At 41.8% G+C, this 15,906-nt stretch overlaps 1 protein-coding gene across 1 annotated transcript in view; it reads right to left on the reverse strand.

Moving 5' to 3' along the window:
- Nucleotides 1-499: 499 nt before the first annotated feature.
- Nucleotides 500-15,906, reverse strand: part of PIGL (phosphatidylinositol glycan anchor biosynthesis class L) — a 77,457-nt gene continuing 62,050 nt past the window's right edge. The window contains exons 5-7 of the mRNA XM_075263792.1: nt 5,720-5,751; nt 3,818-3,951; nt 500-821 (exon numbers count right to left, since the gene is read on the reverse strand). Of these exons, the coding sequence (XP_075119893.1) occupies nt 696-821; nt 3,818-3,951; nt 5,720-5,751 (292 nt within the window). The 3' untranslated portion in view covers nt 500-695. The remainder of the gene's footprint in view (nt 822-3,817; nt 3,952-5,719; nt 5,752-15,906) is intronic.

Raw genomic sequence — 15,906 nt, forward strand, 5'->3', positions numbered from 1 at the left:
TTAACTCTGATTTTCCTGCTGACAGGCTCTCTCTAAAACTTTTGCTCACAGTAAACACTTATCCCCTGCCCACAGGTCATGCTGAGTGATATGGCTCCTTTGTAATCTCTATGGGAGATAGCTGAGCGCTGTAACTTGGTCACATGTTCTTCTGCTGAGTCGCAACACAGGTACAACCATCACTTCACCCATACAGGGGACATGGTTAGAGTCCTCAGCGATAAAACACTTAGGGGGCGTTCACACTACCGTCTGTGTCCGACAGCTAGTGTCCGCTCCTATTGTCCGTGTAAGATTTTGAACGGACACTAGGAGCGGACACTACCTGTCGGACAATGACGGTAGTGTGAACGCTCCCTTATCCTGTGGAGAGATGATAAGTTATTATTGTGGGTCAACCCTTTAAAAAGAGAAAATCTACTGTCAAGTCCCCGGGATATTTACAGGCTTGTAAAAGAGATTCCATACACACAATGTAACGTTTCATTTATATACTTCCTTTATTTCAAATCTTAAAGCTATAGTATAAAAAAGTACACCCCAACCACAAAAACACAGTGCTGTGAGCGGCCTCCAGTGCGGGAGATTGGGTTTGGTTCAGTATTAACATGGCGGATCACGTAACATCCTGGATGCCAGGATGGGGCTGTACAGTGTTATATCCAGTGCAGACAAGTGGTGTGACCAGGGAACACTCAGTTTTCCTTCTCCGCTTTCTTGTCATGTAAGAAGTTCAGTGAATTGATCAGCATATAGCGTGAGAAGAAGAGGTAGATGTGACGAAACCAAGCAAGCTGACTCTGATGGTGCAGCATTGCCTCCTGGAACACAACAAGCATTGCACAGTAAATCAGTGTGTAGATGACATGACTATAGGCACAAATGACACAAGCGATGTACTTACCAGAAGCATAATCGTATACAATGGTGTTTTTATTAGATTAGTCCGTGACCAGCCATTGAGGGTCTGACTATCTACAACTTCTATGAGCTGAATATGTCTGACACATCACAACACTTCAGTGACAAAAATCATTGTTAACACTTACTCCCAATGGGCATCTAACTGGTTATTTATCACTTATACCCCAGGATCCTGCTGACGAATAGTTCCATTTGCGGCACACGGGCAATCTGCACTGTAAATATATTTACGTGATTCCTGGGGTCTGGCGTGACTCCCCGTTGTCTTCGGGCCTTTGGCCTGACATCAAGGACCGCTGAGGCCTGTGATTGGGCATCAGTGGGTCATGGTGATATAGCATAACCCATGTGACTGCTAAAGCCCAGAAGAGAATGGGAAGTTGTACTAGAGCCCAGGAGAGGTGAGTAATACTGTTTTTGTTATGTATGATCACCTCCCCTGGGCCTCCGCTCATTATATCCTGGGGTCTGAAATAGGGCTGGGAAATGAATTGGGCAATTTACCTTGATTGTAATTAATGGCAATTATATAGGTTATGCCCCTTTGTAACCACGCCCATTTTATAGTAAGTTTGGCGAACCTGTGACTCTAGCTCTAAATTCATTTCTTAGTTTTCAATACAGAAGCAGGGGAAAGAAATAAAGAGGCACAGGATTTCACAGCAAAGAGGCAAAATCTGTTAATAAAGAATATTACAAAATTTATTAATGTCACAAATACTGCCAGAAAATCAAAAGTTGTCCCTAAGATTGGTTCCACTTTAATAGGTTCCACTCCACTAATTTCAGAGCAGTTGGAATTTTTACTCTATTCTCCATCATTCATGACTCTGAGCAATCAGTGCTGATACTTTCAGTACTCAATGTACTAGTTAGGCTCTAATGTCAGGTGGGTGGTCCAAGACTCTCTGATGCAGCCCAGGACTGCCCACCTGATAGAAGAGAGCCTAATTATCATATTAGGTGCTGAAAATAACAGCACCAATAGCTCAGGAACGGTGGGGGATAGAAAAAAAATTCCAACTGTATCGGAAATATAGTCCAAGCTGACTATAAGCGAAGGTCTGGTAAGAGATCACTTAGCCAAGTTACATGAAACCAAGTCCCCAGGACCAGATGATTTACACCCTAGAGTCCTAAAAGAGATAGCAGAGGAAATAACAGAACCCCTTGCTATAATCTTCGGTAAGTCATGGGAAACAGGAGTGGTCCCTTTAGATTGGAAAAGGGCAAATGTTGTCCCCATCTACAAAAAGGGGAAAAGGGACGATCCAGGAAATTACAGGCCAGTAAGTCTGACCTCGATAGCAGGAAAAATCTTTGAGCAAATTGTCAAGGAACATTTACTTCGGTACCTGGATGGGAAGGCATTAATTAACCAGAGCCAGCACGGCTTTATGACCAATAAATCTTGTCAGACTAACCTGATTTCCTTCTACAACAAAATCACTGAATGGTTGAACCAAGGGAATGCCGTGGACATAGTATATCTTGACTTCAGTAAGGCATTTGATAAAGTATCACATAACCTTCTTATTGAAAAAATGATTAAGTATGGCTTTGACAAAAAATCAGTTAGGTGGATTCACAACTGGCTTAATGATCGGGCACAACAAGTAATACTAAATGGCTACACATCGAACTGGAAGAAAGTCAAAAGCGGGGTGCCGCAGGGCTCTGTTCTGGGCCCAGTACTTTTTAATATCTTTATAAATGATCTGGACGATGGAATTATTGGGGACCTCATAAAATTTGCAGATGGTACGAAGATAGGAGGAATAGCCAACACTAGAGAGGAGAGAGAGTGTATTCAAAAGGACTTAGACACACTGGAACAATGGGCTGAGGCAAACAAAATGGTATTTAACAGGGACAAATGCAAAGTTCTACATCTGGGTAACAGAAATGTAAAAAACATATATAGTATGGGAGGAATAGAACTAAGTGATAGCATAGGGGAAAAGGACTTGGGCATAATAGTAGATCACAAATTCAACATGAGCCAACAGTGCGGTGCTGCTGCAAAAAAGGCTAATAAAATTCTGGGATGTATTAAGACAAGCATTGAATCTAGATCAAGAGAGGTCATTATTCCGCTGTACTCTTCCCTGGTCAGACCACACCTGGAATACTGTGTACAGTTCTGGGCGCCTCAATTCAAGAAAGACATCGATATATTGGAGCAAGTCCAGAGAAGAGCAACCAAAATGGTGGAAGGTCTGCAAACCATATCCTATGAGGAGCGGCTAAAAGAACTGGGATTGTTTAGTTTGCAGAAGAGAAGGCTGAGCGGAGATTTAATAGCAGTCTACAAATATCTGAAAGGTAGTCACAGTGCAGAGGGATCTACCTTATTCTCATTAGCACAAGGAAGTACAAGAAGCAATGGGATGAAACTAAAGGGAAAGAGATACAGATTAGACATTAGGAAAAACTTTCTGACAGTGAGACTAGTGAGAGAGTGGAATAGGCTGCCACGGGAGGTGGTGGGCGCTCCATCAATGGAAATCTTCAAGCGGAATCTGGATAAACATATAGCTGGGATGATTTAGGAAAACCTGCACTCGCAGGGGGTTGGACCCGATGGCCCTTGAGGTCCCTTCCAACTCTACCATAAGAAGAATAAGAAGAATAAGGAATCAGTGGAGAAGTGACTATTAAAGCACGCAGCGATCTGCAGTTGGTGAAAGGTTCTCTTTAAAAGGGTTATTCTGGTTATTACAAATACATTATTTTTTACAGGTTCATAACCTCCGCTTGCTGTCAGTGAATAAATCCTGAGGTTTAATACCTGCCCTGAACACGTGCAGCTCTTTATCAGAACAGGTTATGGCTGTAAGCACTATGTGGCACAGATGGTGAAGGAGGAGATGATATGTTACATCAGTGTTACCTTGGCCTGTGTGTACTGCCTTCCTGATGATATAAAGAGAACGTCTTGGCGCCAGAACCAGCTCAGCGGTAGATCTAGTATTGAGATGTATTTCCTGAATATGTTCACAGATTCCAACACCAAAACCGAGCATCCTGTACAGATCAACGTGAACAGAACATTTGTTATATAACATGCAATGACGCTGAGAAATGTCAATTTTTTAATGGCTTACCATGGAATACAAAAAAATGGCTGCATTGCTTCAGAATCAGCGCTACACATATGATTGGAATATGTGCAGCATTGCAGCTCAGCTAGCTGCAATACCTTACACAACCTAAGCACAAGGGTGGCGCTGTTTTTGGAAAAAAAGCAGCCATGAAGATCTCTTTAAATTTGCAGTGGGGTAACTAGATAGATATAAATGTGTACTATATCTACAATATTATGACGAGTTCATAATACCCCAACAGTAGATACAGAGAGACTGTGGAGCCCCCTGCTGGCATTAAATACACATTTTTAGCGATTACATTGTGTATGAATTCTGTCCTGCTATAAAACCTGTACTGGAAGAAGTTAATAATTATCAGGACTATGGCATTGACCTTTTCCGGACCCGGCCATGGCACGGCTGGATGCCAGCATGTGAGCAGGACTGTGATGTCATCAGTGATAAAGCCGCAACATTCACATATAATGACTGAAATTATCCAAGAGATGGAGCTCTTTGCATGGGAAATGGCTGAAAGCTCTGGATGGAAGATTACTGGCTAAGCGCTTACTACTGCTGGGACAAATACACAGAGATTTTACATGTTATGTAGCTCTTGGCATACAACTAAAGCATTACGGGCTGTCAGGGCTTGCAGTCAACCATGGGTTAAACAATGTACAGTTAATATATTGATAACCGATACTATATTGTTCATTCAATGAGTGACTAATATGATTTGCGCTGTCCTGTACATATACTAACATGACTTTGCTGCCATTATCCACACGTTATATATAGACAGAACTATAGAGCACATGTAGTGCGCCAATATGTAACGTGTATAGGTATTACAGCTGCTACCACTATTCTGATTGTAATCTTGTATACCAATGATGTAGAAGAGTAAGGCCGGGGTCACATGGTGTAATTGGGAGAGGAATGTGAGATTGTCTTCTCTGTGATTACATGGAACCTATGGTGGAAATCCGAAGACCTCGGACACAATAGGGATAATAAGGGTAAACCTCGTGATGCCAATTTGAGACTAGAATCTACAGTAAGATTGAGCAGGACCCTTTCCAAATATCTGATTGATGGGAGGCTTTGCAAGGTTCGGGGCCACTTTCGGCATCCATACTATACACCGAGAGCCAGAAGCAGTTGGCCCCACGCCTTGTAGAATGGCCGGGTGCCGTCACTGCAGCTTTGTTCCCAATGTAGTAAATGGGAGCTGAGCTGCAGTAAAAGAAATGGCTACAATGCAGGGCAACGAGGCAACTGCTTCCAGCTCTGTGTACTGTATGGGGGTCTGAAATGGCCCAGTACAGCAAGTTGTAGCTGTAAATATAATCCCCAATAAATTCTTAGTCTGTCTCCTCATCCCCCTGGTAGCTGTAAATAAAGTCCCCGATAAATTCCTATTCAGTCTCCTTCTCTCTAGCGGTTGCAGGGGCACAGGTAAAGGTTCAAGGGCCCTGGTGCAAAAGATCAGCTTAGGCCCTCTTGTTCAACTTGTCTGTACCACCGCCAGCTGCATCCCATCCGGTAATACTGCCACATTGAAGCTTCCATATTGTATATCTAACACAATACCTGGACTTCTTGTAATTCTACTGGACTGAACCTGGACCAACTGAGAAGACATGCAGTTAGGTCCAGGTATACAGCCATGAATTGCACAGATAAAAGCAGACGTCTCATACCTTCAGGTAACTTTCCAGAGCTGTGGAGGGATCTATGGAAAAAAAGAAGAGAACGAAACACTTACATGTTATGAAAGAAGGTACTTGGAGAACATACAACTCGTGCCTGCAAGGTTTCGGGTTAATAATATAAGTCCCATTGTTCTTGGACTATTGCCTGGTTTCGACAACAGGAACAGTAGACAACAAACAAAGGCAATTTGGTGCTGGCATGAGTGTCGGCCTCACTGCCCATCGTATGGAGGTAGATTATATATCTATGTATCTATATCTATGTAATCCAGAACACTGCGTGCAGGTATCTACTGGCAGGACACTGGGAAATACAGGACTCCATGCAGGGTACTGTAAGCTGTTCATAGGGGAAGCTGTGGCTAAGTTCACATCTGCATTGAAGACTCTGTCGCAGAAGCTGAAAATCAGCGGAGATAAAAGTCAGACTCAATGGGCTCCGCGGGTGTCTGTGTGTAACCACTGTCTTAGCGGTCCAGCTCTCCCAACGGACCCGAACAACAGAAAGCCCAGCACAGATGTGAACCTAACCTAGAAGGGTTGTCAGGGCACAAACTGAATTTTCCTACTGATGACCTAATAACAGGATACACCTGACACCCGGCGCCCATACAGATCAGCTGCTCCAGAAGCTGCTAGTGGATGAAGGGAGTGAGCAGCAGCCCCGTCCACTGTATAGCGGTGGCTCAGGGGAACTGTGGCGACGCTCCTATTACTTGAATATGAACAGTCTGTGCTCACTCCCCATCCACTGCACCGGCTTCTGATACCTAGAACACATTTCCACGTATTGGAACCCTACAGATCAAATACAGTCAATCCGTAATCACTATAAAAAATCAATTTGAAGATCTTCTCTCTGTTCACAATAACTATGAAGATTGCTGCCAGGGCTAGTCAATATGAAAAGAGGCTTTCAACTTTTTTTTTTTTTTTTTTTTATATTACAGCAATTTCCTTTACAACCTTACGCTTCCTCTTTCCATGACAAGTTTATGGTATTATTAGGATAAAGTTACATAATTCTATATCTAGTGCTAGTCTATTGTTTTGTTCCTCTTTATGTCTATGGCCTGTTAAATATCTTGCACCAAACTGAATTTTTTTCCATGCCAATTTTTTTAATGACCTATCCTTAGGATATTATTAATATCAGATTGGTGGGGGTCTGACACTCAGCAGCCCTTCCAATCAGCTGATATCAGTAGCGGCAGCGCTGTTAAAATACAGTGTACAGAGCTGGAAGCAGGAGGCGCCCTCCACTATCTAGTGGCCGTTAGTGATTACTGCAACTCAGGTACCATTGCAATTAATAGAAGCTGAACTGTAGTAACCACTACATAGTGGATGGAGAGCTTCCAGTTCTAACAGCACTGTGACTACTGATATCAGCTGATCGGAAGGGATGCTAGGTGTCACACTTCCACCATTCGGAAACTGTTGACCTATCCTGATGATAGGTCATCAAAAATTTTTGCCTGGGAAACCCTTTAACCTTATGACCGTACAGTATGTATGTTACATAAATTCAATTTCTTCAACGGGAATGGTGTAATGCTTCATTTGTCCTGTGGTGGCACTGTAAGGTAACTGTGTACTTGGTTCTGGTCACTGGAGGTCTCATCTGTGGGGCGCTCACATAGTTTACTGTCAGGGGACTCATCTAACAAAGTTGACTATCCCTTTAAATCTCCACGTCAGTAAAAAAAACCAGACAGCTTAGTCTATAAAAGTACTGTGCGGTATGTTCCTCTTATGCGTCTGTCCTCTTTGCAGTCGTGTTTCAGCCTAATCTACAAACAAAAGTCTCTGTACAAGTCTCCATTTTCAAAATTTACCAAAAAATAGGCAGTGTGGAGGAGTGAGTGATTTGGACATTGCACCACACCAGTATAAAGCCTATGGACATGGTATAGATTCATAGACTATAAGCTCTGGTGAGCAGGGCCCTCTCTTCTATTGTTTGATATACTCTTAGTCACCTTATAATGTCAGATACTGTCATGTCCCTTCAGATTAGTAAAGCGCTGCGGAATATGTCGGCACTATATAAAGTTATTATTATTGGATACAGGATCATAACAACAATGTAATGGCTCACTTTCCTTTTGAAGTAAAACAATGACGTATCTTGTGAATCCAGTTAGGTGAAGTCTTCGGAAACGCCTTCTTAATATCTGACTATGGGACCCAGGCCAACTGGAGGAAAGGTCCCACTTTGGCGTATTAGGTTGTACAGGATCAGGAGGTTGGAGCCTAAAATGTATTTTCCACTGATCCTTCACAGAGAAGTTGTGTAACCTAAAAGCATCATGGAAATTTATAGGGGTCTTGTGCTCTCCATGGGCCAGGGAAAATGGCCCCGGTAAAAAAACTTAACTGGGATTTGATATTAAAGATCTGATCTTTGGATTGCTCATCAATAACAGATCATCATTAAAGGGGTTTCTGGCTTGGGGGCCATTTTTGATACTGATGATGAACTATCCTCATGACAGCCAGACCCTGCAGTATTCAGCACGGAGACCAATACAGGTAAGAAACAGAAATCTTCATGCACTGTATATCAACGGTGCCAAAGTACTGCACCTCCGCTCCCATTCACTTGTTGGACCCCTGGCCAATCTCAAACTAATAACCAATCCTGAGGATTGGTCATTAGTATGAAAAATAGCCCCAAACCCCTTTCGATTTTTTTGTTTCAGAGACTGTTATCCTTGAAATTGACCATGACCATCAGATCTGTGGAGGTCACCAGTTTCAGGGGACAGTGGCACTCGGGCTAGCACTGTGGCCTCTCCATTATTTATCAGAACTGTGCCATGGACTGTTAGCAGCTGTGTGTGTGGTAGGTACTGCAGCTCTGCCCTATTCAAGTGAATGGAACAGAACAACATGTAGTACTGGGCACTGCCACTACAAAATGCATGGCGCTATGCTTTCAAATAGCTTATCGGTGGGGGTGCTGAGATTTGATCCTCCATCCTAAAGATAAGTTATCAATATTTAAGTGCTGAAAATTCCTTTAACATATTACACTATAATGAAATACTTTATTAATTATTATATACTAGAATTATCTGGCTTCACATGGCTCTGAACTTTGTATGGGCTTAAAACTTTGCTACTGATATGTAGCTAACATGATAAAAATATGTTGATTGTTATGGAAACCTGGTAAAAAAACAAACGCCTTAGCTGTTATGGAAATCTGGTCTAAAACTGTGTGTATGTTAGTGAGGCAAAGAATGACGACCTGCAAGGTTCTATTACTTATATGGGTCATTTGATGTGATATGGAGGAAAGCTCTGTATGTGTATGCCAGTGGTGCCAGATTTGGTTTTGTGAATATGTTATTATGGAGACACAGTGTAAAACAAAAATGTCTTGGGCGTTATGGAAATCTGGTTTAAACTGTTTGTATGTCAGCGAAGCTGAGAATGAAGGACCTGTAAGCTTCTACTAGCTATTTGGTATCTTCTGATATGATATGGAGGAGGAACCTTAGTGTGGAAGCCAGGGGTGTGATATTACAATAAACAAAAGGTGTGTCAGCTCACTCACATGTCTTCTAGTATAAGTATCCGTAGGTGTTGAAGTATATAACTTCAGTGGAAAGCCTTGAAAAAAATGGAAGATGCACGGAAAATCCAGCCTCTCAGCCCAAGGTGCAAACATATTCATCCAAAAGGGAAAAATCCAGCATCATATTCCTTTTAATAAAACTTAGCTTTTATTGTGAAAAATGTTTCTGAACATGAGATGTTCGATATAATATCAACAAATATTCATGTTTTTTGTATTCAACTCTGCCATCATGAATATTTGTTGATATTTTATTGAACGTCTCATGTTCAGAAAAATTTTTCACAATAAAAGCTAAGTTTTATTAAAAGGAATATGATGCTGGATTTTTCCCTTTTGGATGAATATAGTGGTGTGATATTTCCTTTAGTGTTCTGGGTTGTTAAGGAAAAGATAGACAACCAAAAAATAAGCAACCTAAAGTATATGCGTAAATGCATGGGTTCCTTTAAACTATACCAAGCCCTAAAGAAATCTGTGTCCTCGCCACACATATAAATATGCACAAGAAAAGCAATCGTGAGTATGACACTTAGTATAAAAGGAATATATTACACATCCAATTTAGGTAAATAAACTAGTCATAATTTTATTTATTACATCATACACATATATACCCTGTTTCCCCGAAAATAAGACATCCCCCAAAAGTAAGGCATGGGGGGGAGGTTTTGTTAAATTGCCTAATATAAGGCACCCCCCGAAAATAAGACATCCCCAAAAACACTGCAGCCGGCAGAACACTGTGCACGATGTTCCGTGTGCACAGGTATTCCAGCTGCTGCCTCTGCTGTGATACCACTGTTCCTGCTGCTGTAAGATGAGCTGGGAAAGCATCGTATGCTGCGGGGAGTCCACTCTCATCCCACAGCAGCCGGAACAGTGGTATCACAGCAGAGGAGGCAGCCAGCTTTCCTGTGCACACGGAGCACAGCGTTCTGCCGGCTGCAATGCCCACTAAGTGAGGCTCTCTGGCACAACCTCCGGAAGCCTCGCTAATCTCTGCTAAGCCCCGCCAACCACTTCCACCATCGTGACCAACAGCAGCACCAGCACCACCTCTTGCACCACCTACAACCGGCAGTCATGCCAGCACTCCGTTAAGGAAGCGCCGGCATGACTGCCGATTGTCCCCCGCTCCATAAGACATCCCCCGAAAATAAGACAGGTCATATATTTCGGAAGAGAATTTAATATAAGACACTGTCTTATTTTCGGGGAAACAGGGTAAAAGATGGACATTAGAAGGGGAATCTACAAATACAAACTGACTGAGTAAAGTGAAGTGCGGCAGATGGCACGTGGTCCCTTTAAGTATTTACATACAATGGAATGCACATGGATTAAGCTAATGCCAGAAAGGACCTCAGCACTGGAGTCCTTTATACACCGTGTGTGGACATTATATACACATAGCAATAGTATCAATAGCCGCTGAGGTATATATCATGAATGGCCACTAAGTTATACACATTGTCACAACAGCTCAAAGAAAATGCTAGAAGTTACCATGAGGTCCAATATATGTCTCCTATCCATTAAAGTGATAGCATTGATACACACACACATTGGTGACTATAACAACATAGGTTCACATACTGTATATCCCATACCACTATATACAGGTTTAATAGCACTGTGGCTTACCCATGTTGCCAATAGGAGGTATACAAATCAGGACAGGCACTCACTCTCCAGTACCTGACACGCGTTTCGGCTATGCAGCCTTCTAATGTCCATCTTTTATATATGTGTATAATGTAATAAATAAAATACGACAAGTTTATTTACCTAAATTGGATGTGTAGTATATTTCTTTTATACTAAGTGTCATACTCACAATTGCTTTTCTTGTGGATGTTAAGGAAAACCGGCCTATAACAAAAATGGCTGGGTTGTTATAGAAACCTGTGTGTACGTCAGTGAGGCTAAGAATGACAAAATATATACAAAAATATATACAAAAAAAGATATGCACTCCTATAGCCATAGATATCTAATCTCTTCAATTGGTGCCAGAAGATATCGGAAGGTATCATAACAGATTGTGATATATGACCACAGTGTTTCTCTACTTATTACGCCATATCAGAAGTCCCGCAGACGAAGGTCCGTGGGGACCGAAACGTTCGGGCACTGACATCAAGTATCTTCTAACACATCATTATTGATAATGGTTGTGTGGTCGAGACGTTTTTCAATAACAATATGGAATAAAGTTTTGTGAAATTTAACCCTTGGAGTGCTGAAGTAATATACCACAGGCTAAGAATGTCAGAATGTGAATGTCTGCAAGCTTCTATTGACTAACACGGGCATCTGATGTGATATGGAGGAAGGTCCTTGATATCTGATTTATTTATGTGCCAAATTTGGGGCAGATTGGTCCAGTTATTGGATGTGCATAACGGACAGATATTAGAAATAAATATATATATATATATATATATATACACACACACACACACACACACTGTATCTATACATATGTAGAGAAAAAAAAATAATAATTTGTGTGTCTCGGCATGGGTGCTATGATACATTTGGGCTGGTTTTGTTCTTGAACGGTTCACCACGACATTGAATTAAAGTAAAGTAGTTTCCTGGTGGGAGAACATTCAGAACCTTCTGAACTTTTCTTGGATAACTACATATACAATGGATCCGCCATAAAGCGGTTACATCCCAGAAACAATTACTGAGCATTGTTTGAGGAAATCAACACAAGACGACCATAATGAGGAACATCATGCCTATGAACACGACTTTAACAATGAAGAAAGCCTAGTCTGACTGGAACTCTGACTGAGCTTGTCCGGAGCTCCTGCTTGTCAGATGATGTGATGACCACTTTCCTCAGTTACTCAGAAGAATTATCCATTGTACTAGAAGTTTTAAATGGGTTTTCTGTAACTAAAATAATAACGTGCTGTTATTCCAGAAGGATGTACGTCACAAGTTGGCGTATCACGTAAAAGCTCTGGATGCTGCAGTTACATGAAGCCCCTGCAGTGCCACCATATAACCATTCAATTCCCCTGCAGTGCCACCACAGGTGAAATGAAGCATTACATTTTTCGTGCTGAAATCAATGGGCTGTCGGTATAGCGTTGCATATTTCCTTAGTCCTCCAGAGTAAGAATCTCCATGCAGGGCTGTGTAGTCGGGAGACCATAAGCCACAGCTGGACTCCAACCCCGGCTTTGACTCCTTTATTAATGGCCATCGTTAGACAGAAGCAGTACAGATCCTCTAATTCATTAAAACCCAGGGACTGATTCCAATGAAAGCAAATATGTAACAAACTATACATGTAATTCATTCTATATTGTTAATAATTGTATAATATTATTATATCATTTTATTTGAAAGTGGAGTCGGCATCTTTAAATTTTTTATTTTTTTGACTGTCTAAAATCTGTCCTGACTGTGACTGTATATAGATAAGGCCTCTGACTGCAAGACACCCTCTATGTATTAAAAATTTCCTATAAGGCTACACGAAAACAGAAAAATGGATGTTCTAAACCAGACAAAGTCTTTTCTAGAATCTGGATACTCTCATGATGGGCCATCAATATCAGATTGTTGGGGACCCCAAAGGATCTTCTGTCTGAAGGGGCCATCGTACTCATACCAAATAGACGGGCCGATGTAGACAATGAAGAGGCCGCAGTGCTTGGTCAACAGCCATTGTAAAAGGCAGAGCGGGCGAGAGTTGAACCCCCCACTAATCTGATATTGATGGCTTTTCCTAAGGTTAGGCCAACAATATTGAGAACCTGGAAGACCCCTCCTAACATACTGGAAACAGGGATATTTCAATGAACTCTTATGTAGCTTTACAGCAAGGAGAATAAACAGGCAATCTGCTGCAGGGACAAAGGGGTTAAGTGTGGCTGGTATTATATAACACCTTGTTCATGTTCACATATGAAGGTAAATGTAAATGGGGGCAGTGACTGTACTGACTTCTATGGCTGGACAGAAAGAAAAAGCTCAGGCTTATAAGGCCAAGAGTCCTGGTACAAGTAAATCACAGGCCTGGACGCTGGGTGAAAGCCTGGTATCCAAGGCCGGAGAAAGCAGCTGCCACAGTATCCCTGATACCCATCTGCCGAGGGGTTAATGAATGGCCTCTTACATAACAGTTACCATAGAAACCGGCACAGCCGCATTCACAAATGTGGGGGAGCTCGAAACGAGGAGCGTTTTATATACACAACTGAAAAGCCCATAGAACAGCATGAAAGAAACATTAGATGGACGCCGAGCAAGGCCATTACCCCAAATCTGGAAAAACAGTTCTGTCTGAAAGCAGCGTCTGACACACTTCAGCGGCAAATCGAGAACCGCCTTATATTGGAAATGAAAGAGACCTTGAGCCGCCCATTATGTCACCCGACAATAACAAAATAAAACATAGGCATCAGATTATGGGTGCATTCACACAGCGCAGTTCTGTACCTGCAATTACAGCAAAATAAAAACACTGCAACAGCTCAGTTATTTCTTGCAGGATTTTTTTTGCAACAGTCAAGTAAAAAAAAAAAAAAAAAAAAAAAGGCCCATGTGAATATATGCGTAAGAAAGACACCAGTATAATGCTAAAGCCCCCCCTACACTGAGATATCAGAAAAGCAGGCGACTCCAGGGAAGAACAAGTGATCGACCATTTACAGCTAGTAATAATCAGGTCGCTGGCAGGGAACGTGCACTTTATGTATCTGCACCCTGTCTTATGATATGGATCGCTATGGTCTCCGCAGTTTATAGCTGCCTATAGGATTGTCACCTATGAAAAAAATCCTCTATTCTTAAATTTGGCTTCTTAAATACACCAACCCCATGACAGTCAGGTATAAAGTGGTGGAGGAGTCCCCACTGGCTCAGAACTGGTTAATCAGAGTCTGCATATACTGTTGTGCTGATGTGTAATAACTTCTGTTTTATTGCAGCTAAGGACTTGTAACATACATTGTACTGTATCAAACGTTATATGATATATATGTCATCCTGTTCTATCTCTCAAGAGGACCTTCCACCTCCTACACCGACTCCAGGTCTTAGTATATGTTAATAATAGCCTCTGCTCCACTGATTCCAGCACAGTTGGGATTTTCTCTCTAGCCTCCATCATTCCCAAGCAATCAATGATGTTAGTTTTGGTGTCCGATAAGCTACTTAGACTCCCTAATGTCAAGTAGGTGTGTCAGGTAGGAGCAGACAAGGGGGCGTCACTCAGCGCTCCAATCAGAGATGTTAGAGTCTTCAGTCATGCCCCCTTGGCTGCTCCTACATGACACTGCCCAAAACTGACAACACTGATTGCTCAGGAACAGTGGGGGCTAGAGAAAAAAATCCAATTGTGAAGGAGTCAGTGGAGCAGCAGCTATTAACAGATGCAAGAATTGGGAATTGATGGAGGTGATGAAAGGTCCTCTTTAATGTTTCCTGATGTTAATGTGATGCACATTTGGTACAAGACCCTTTTTTGTGTCAAAAGTGCGCCATATCCCCAGTTCAGCACCTTGATCACCACTTTCTACAATAGTGGGCAGAGATACTTTGGCCCAACATATTTATCATAACTCACACCGGCCTTATGAGGAGTTATATAGGACACCTACACTAGTATATATAGTATACATAGGACACCTACACTAGTATAAATAGTATACACAGGACACCTACACTAGTATATATAGTATACATAGGACACCTACACTAGTATATATAGTATACATAGGACACCTACACTAGTATATATAGTATACATAGGACACCTACACTAGTATATATAGTATACATAGGACACCTACACAAGTATATATAGTATACATAGGACACCTACACTAGTATATATAGTATACATAGGACACCTACACAAGTATATATAGTATACATAGGACACCTACACTAGTTCCTGACTGGTGTAGATTTCCACTCCGGCACACAGACATGTGCCTGGCTCCTGAAGAGGCCGGAGCCTCCTGATATTTTCCTCTACAGATGGGGCAGTCGAGGTCCTTTATTAAGACTGGTGTAAGAAAGACTGGCTCTAATAAATCTGCCCCAGTATATGCACAATATCTATACAGTACTGGCAAAGTCTTTAGATTCTATAGAGGGAATGAACATATAAGGTGGAGAAAAGAGGAAAATAAAATGGTGGCATGCCGAGTACATGATATTGGGAAAAGGAGACAGGCCCTCGAGGACAGTACACAGTCAGAATGTAAGTATAATTTTGGGGAGGTCCAGGTGGTGTAAGTTCATGTCTGCTGTGCCATCCCTCTGTGATTCCTCCTGGTAATGTAGAAATAACATTCTCTTGCCAAAAGTGCTGCCTACACAGTCTGATAATGTCAGTGAACACCCCAAAAGATAACTTATCTGTCAATTTATTATCAGTTTTTATAAGGAACTAGCAGGAGGACCCGGCTTCGCACGGGTATATTACATTTTATGTTTGTGTAGTGGCCTCATAAGAATTGTCCAGTTTTGCACTGGTGTATTTTGTATGTGCTGTGTGTGTACGTCCATAAGCGTCATGTGATTATGTGTATCTCATTTTGGATATCAGTGA

This window comes from Leptodactylus fuscus, chromosome 2, assembly GCF_031893055.1.
Source record: "Leptodactylus fuscus isolate aLepFus1 chromosome 2, aLepFus1.hap2, whole genome shotgun sequence".
Lineage (NCBI taxonomy): Eukaryota > Metazoa > Chordata > Amphibia > Anura > Leptodactylidae > Leptodactylus > Leptodactylus fuscus.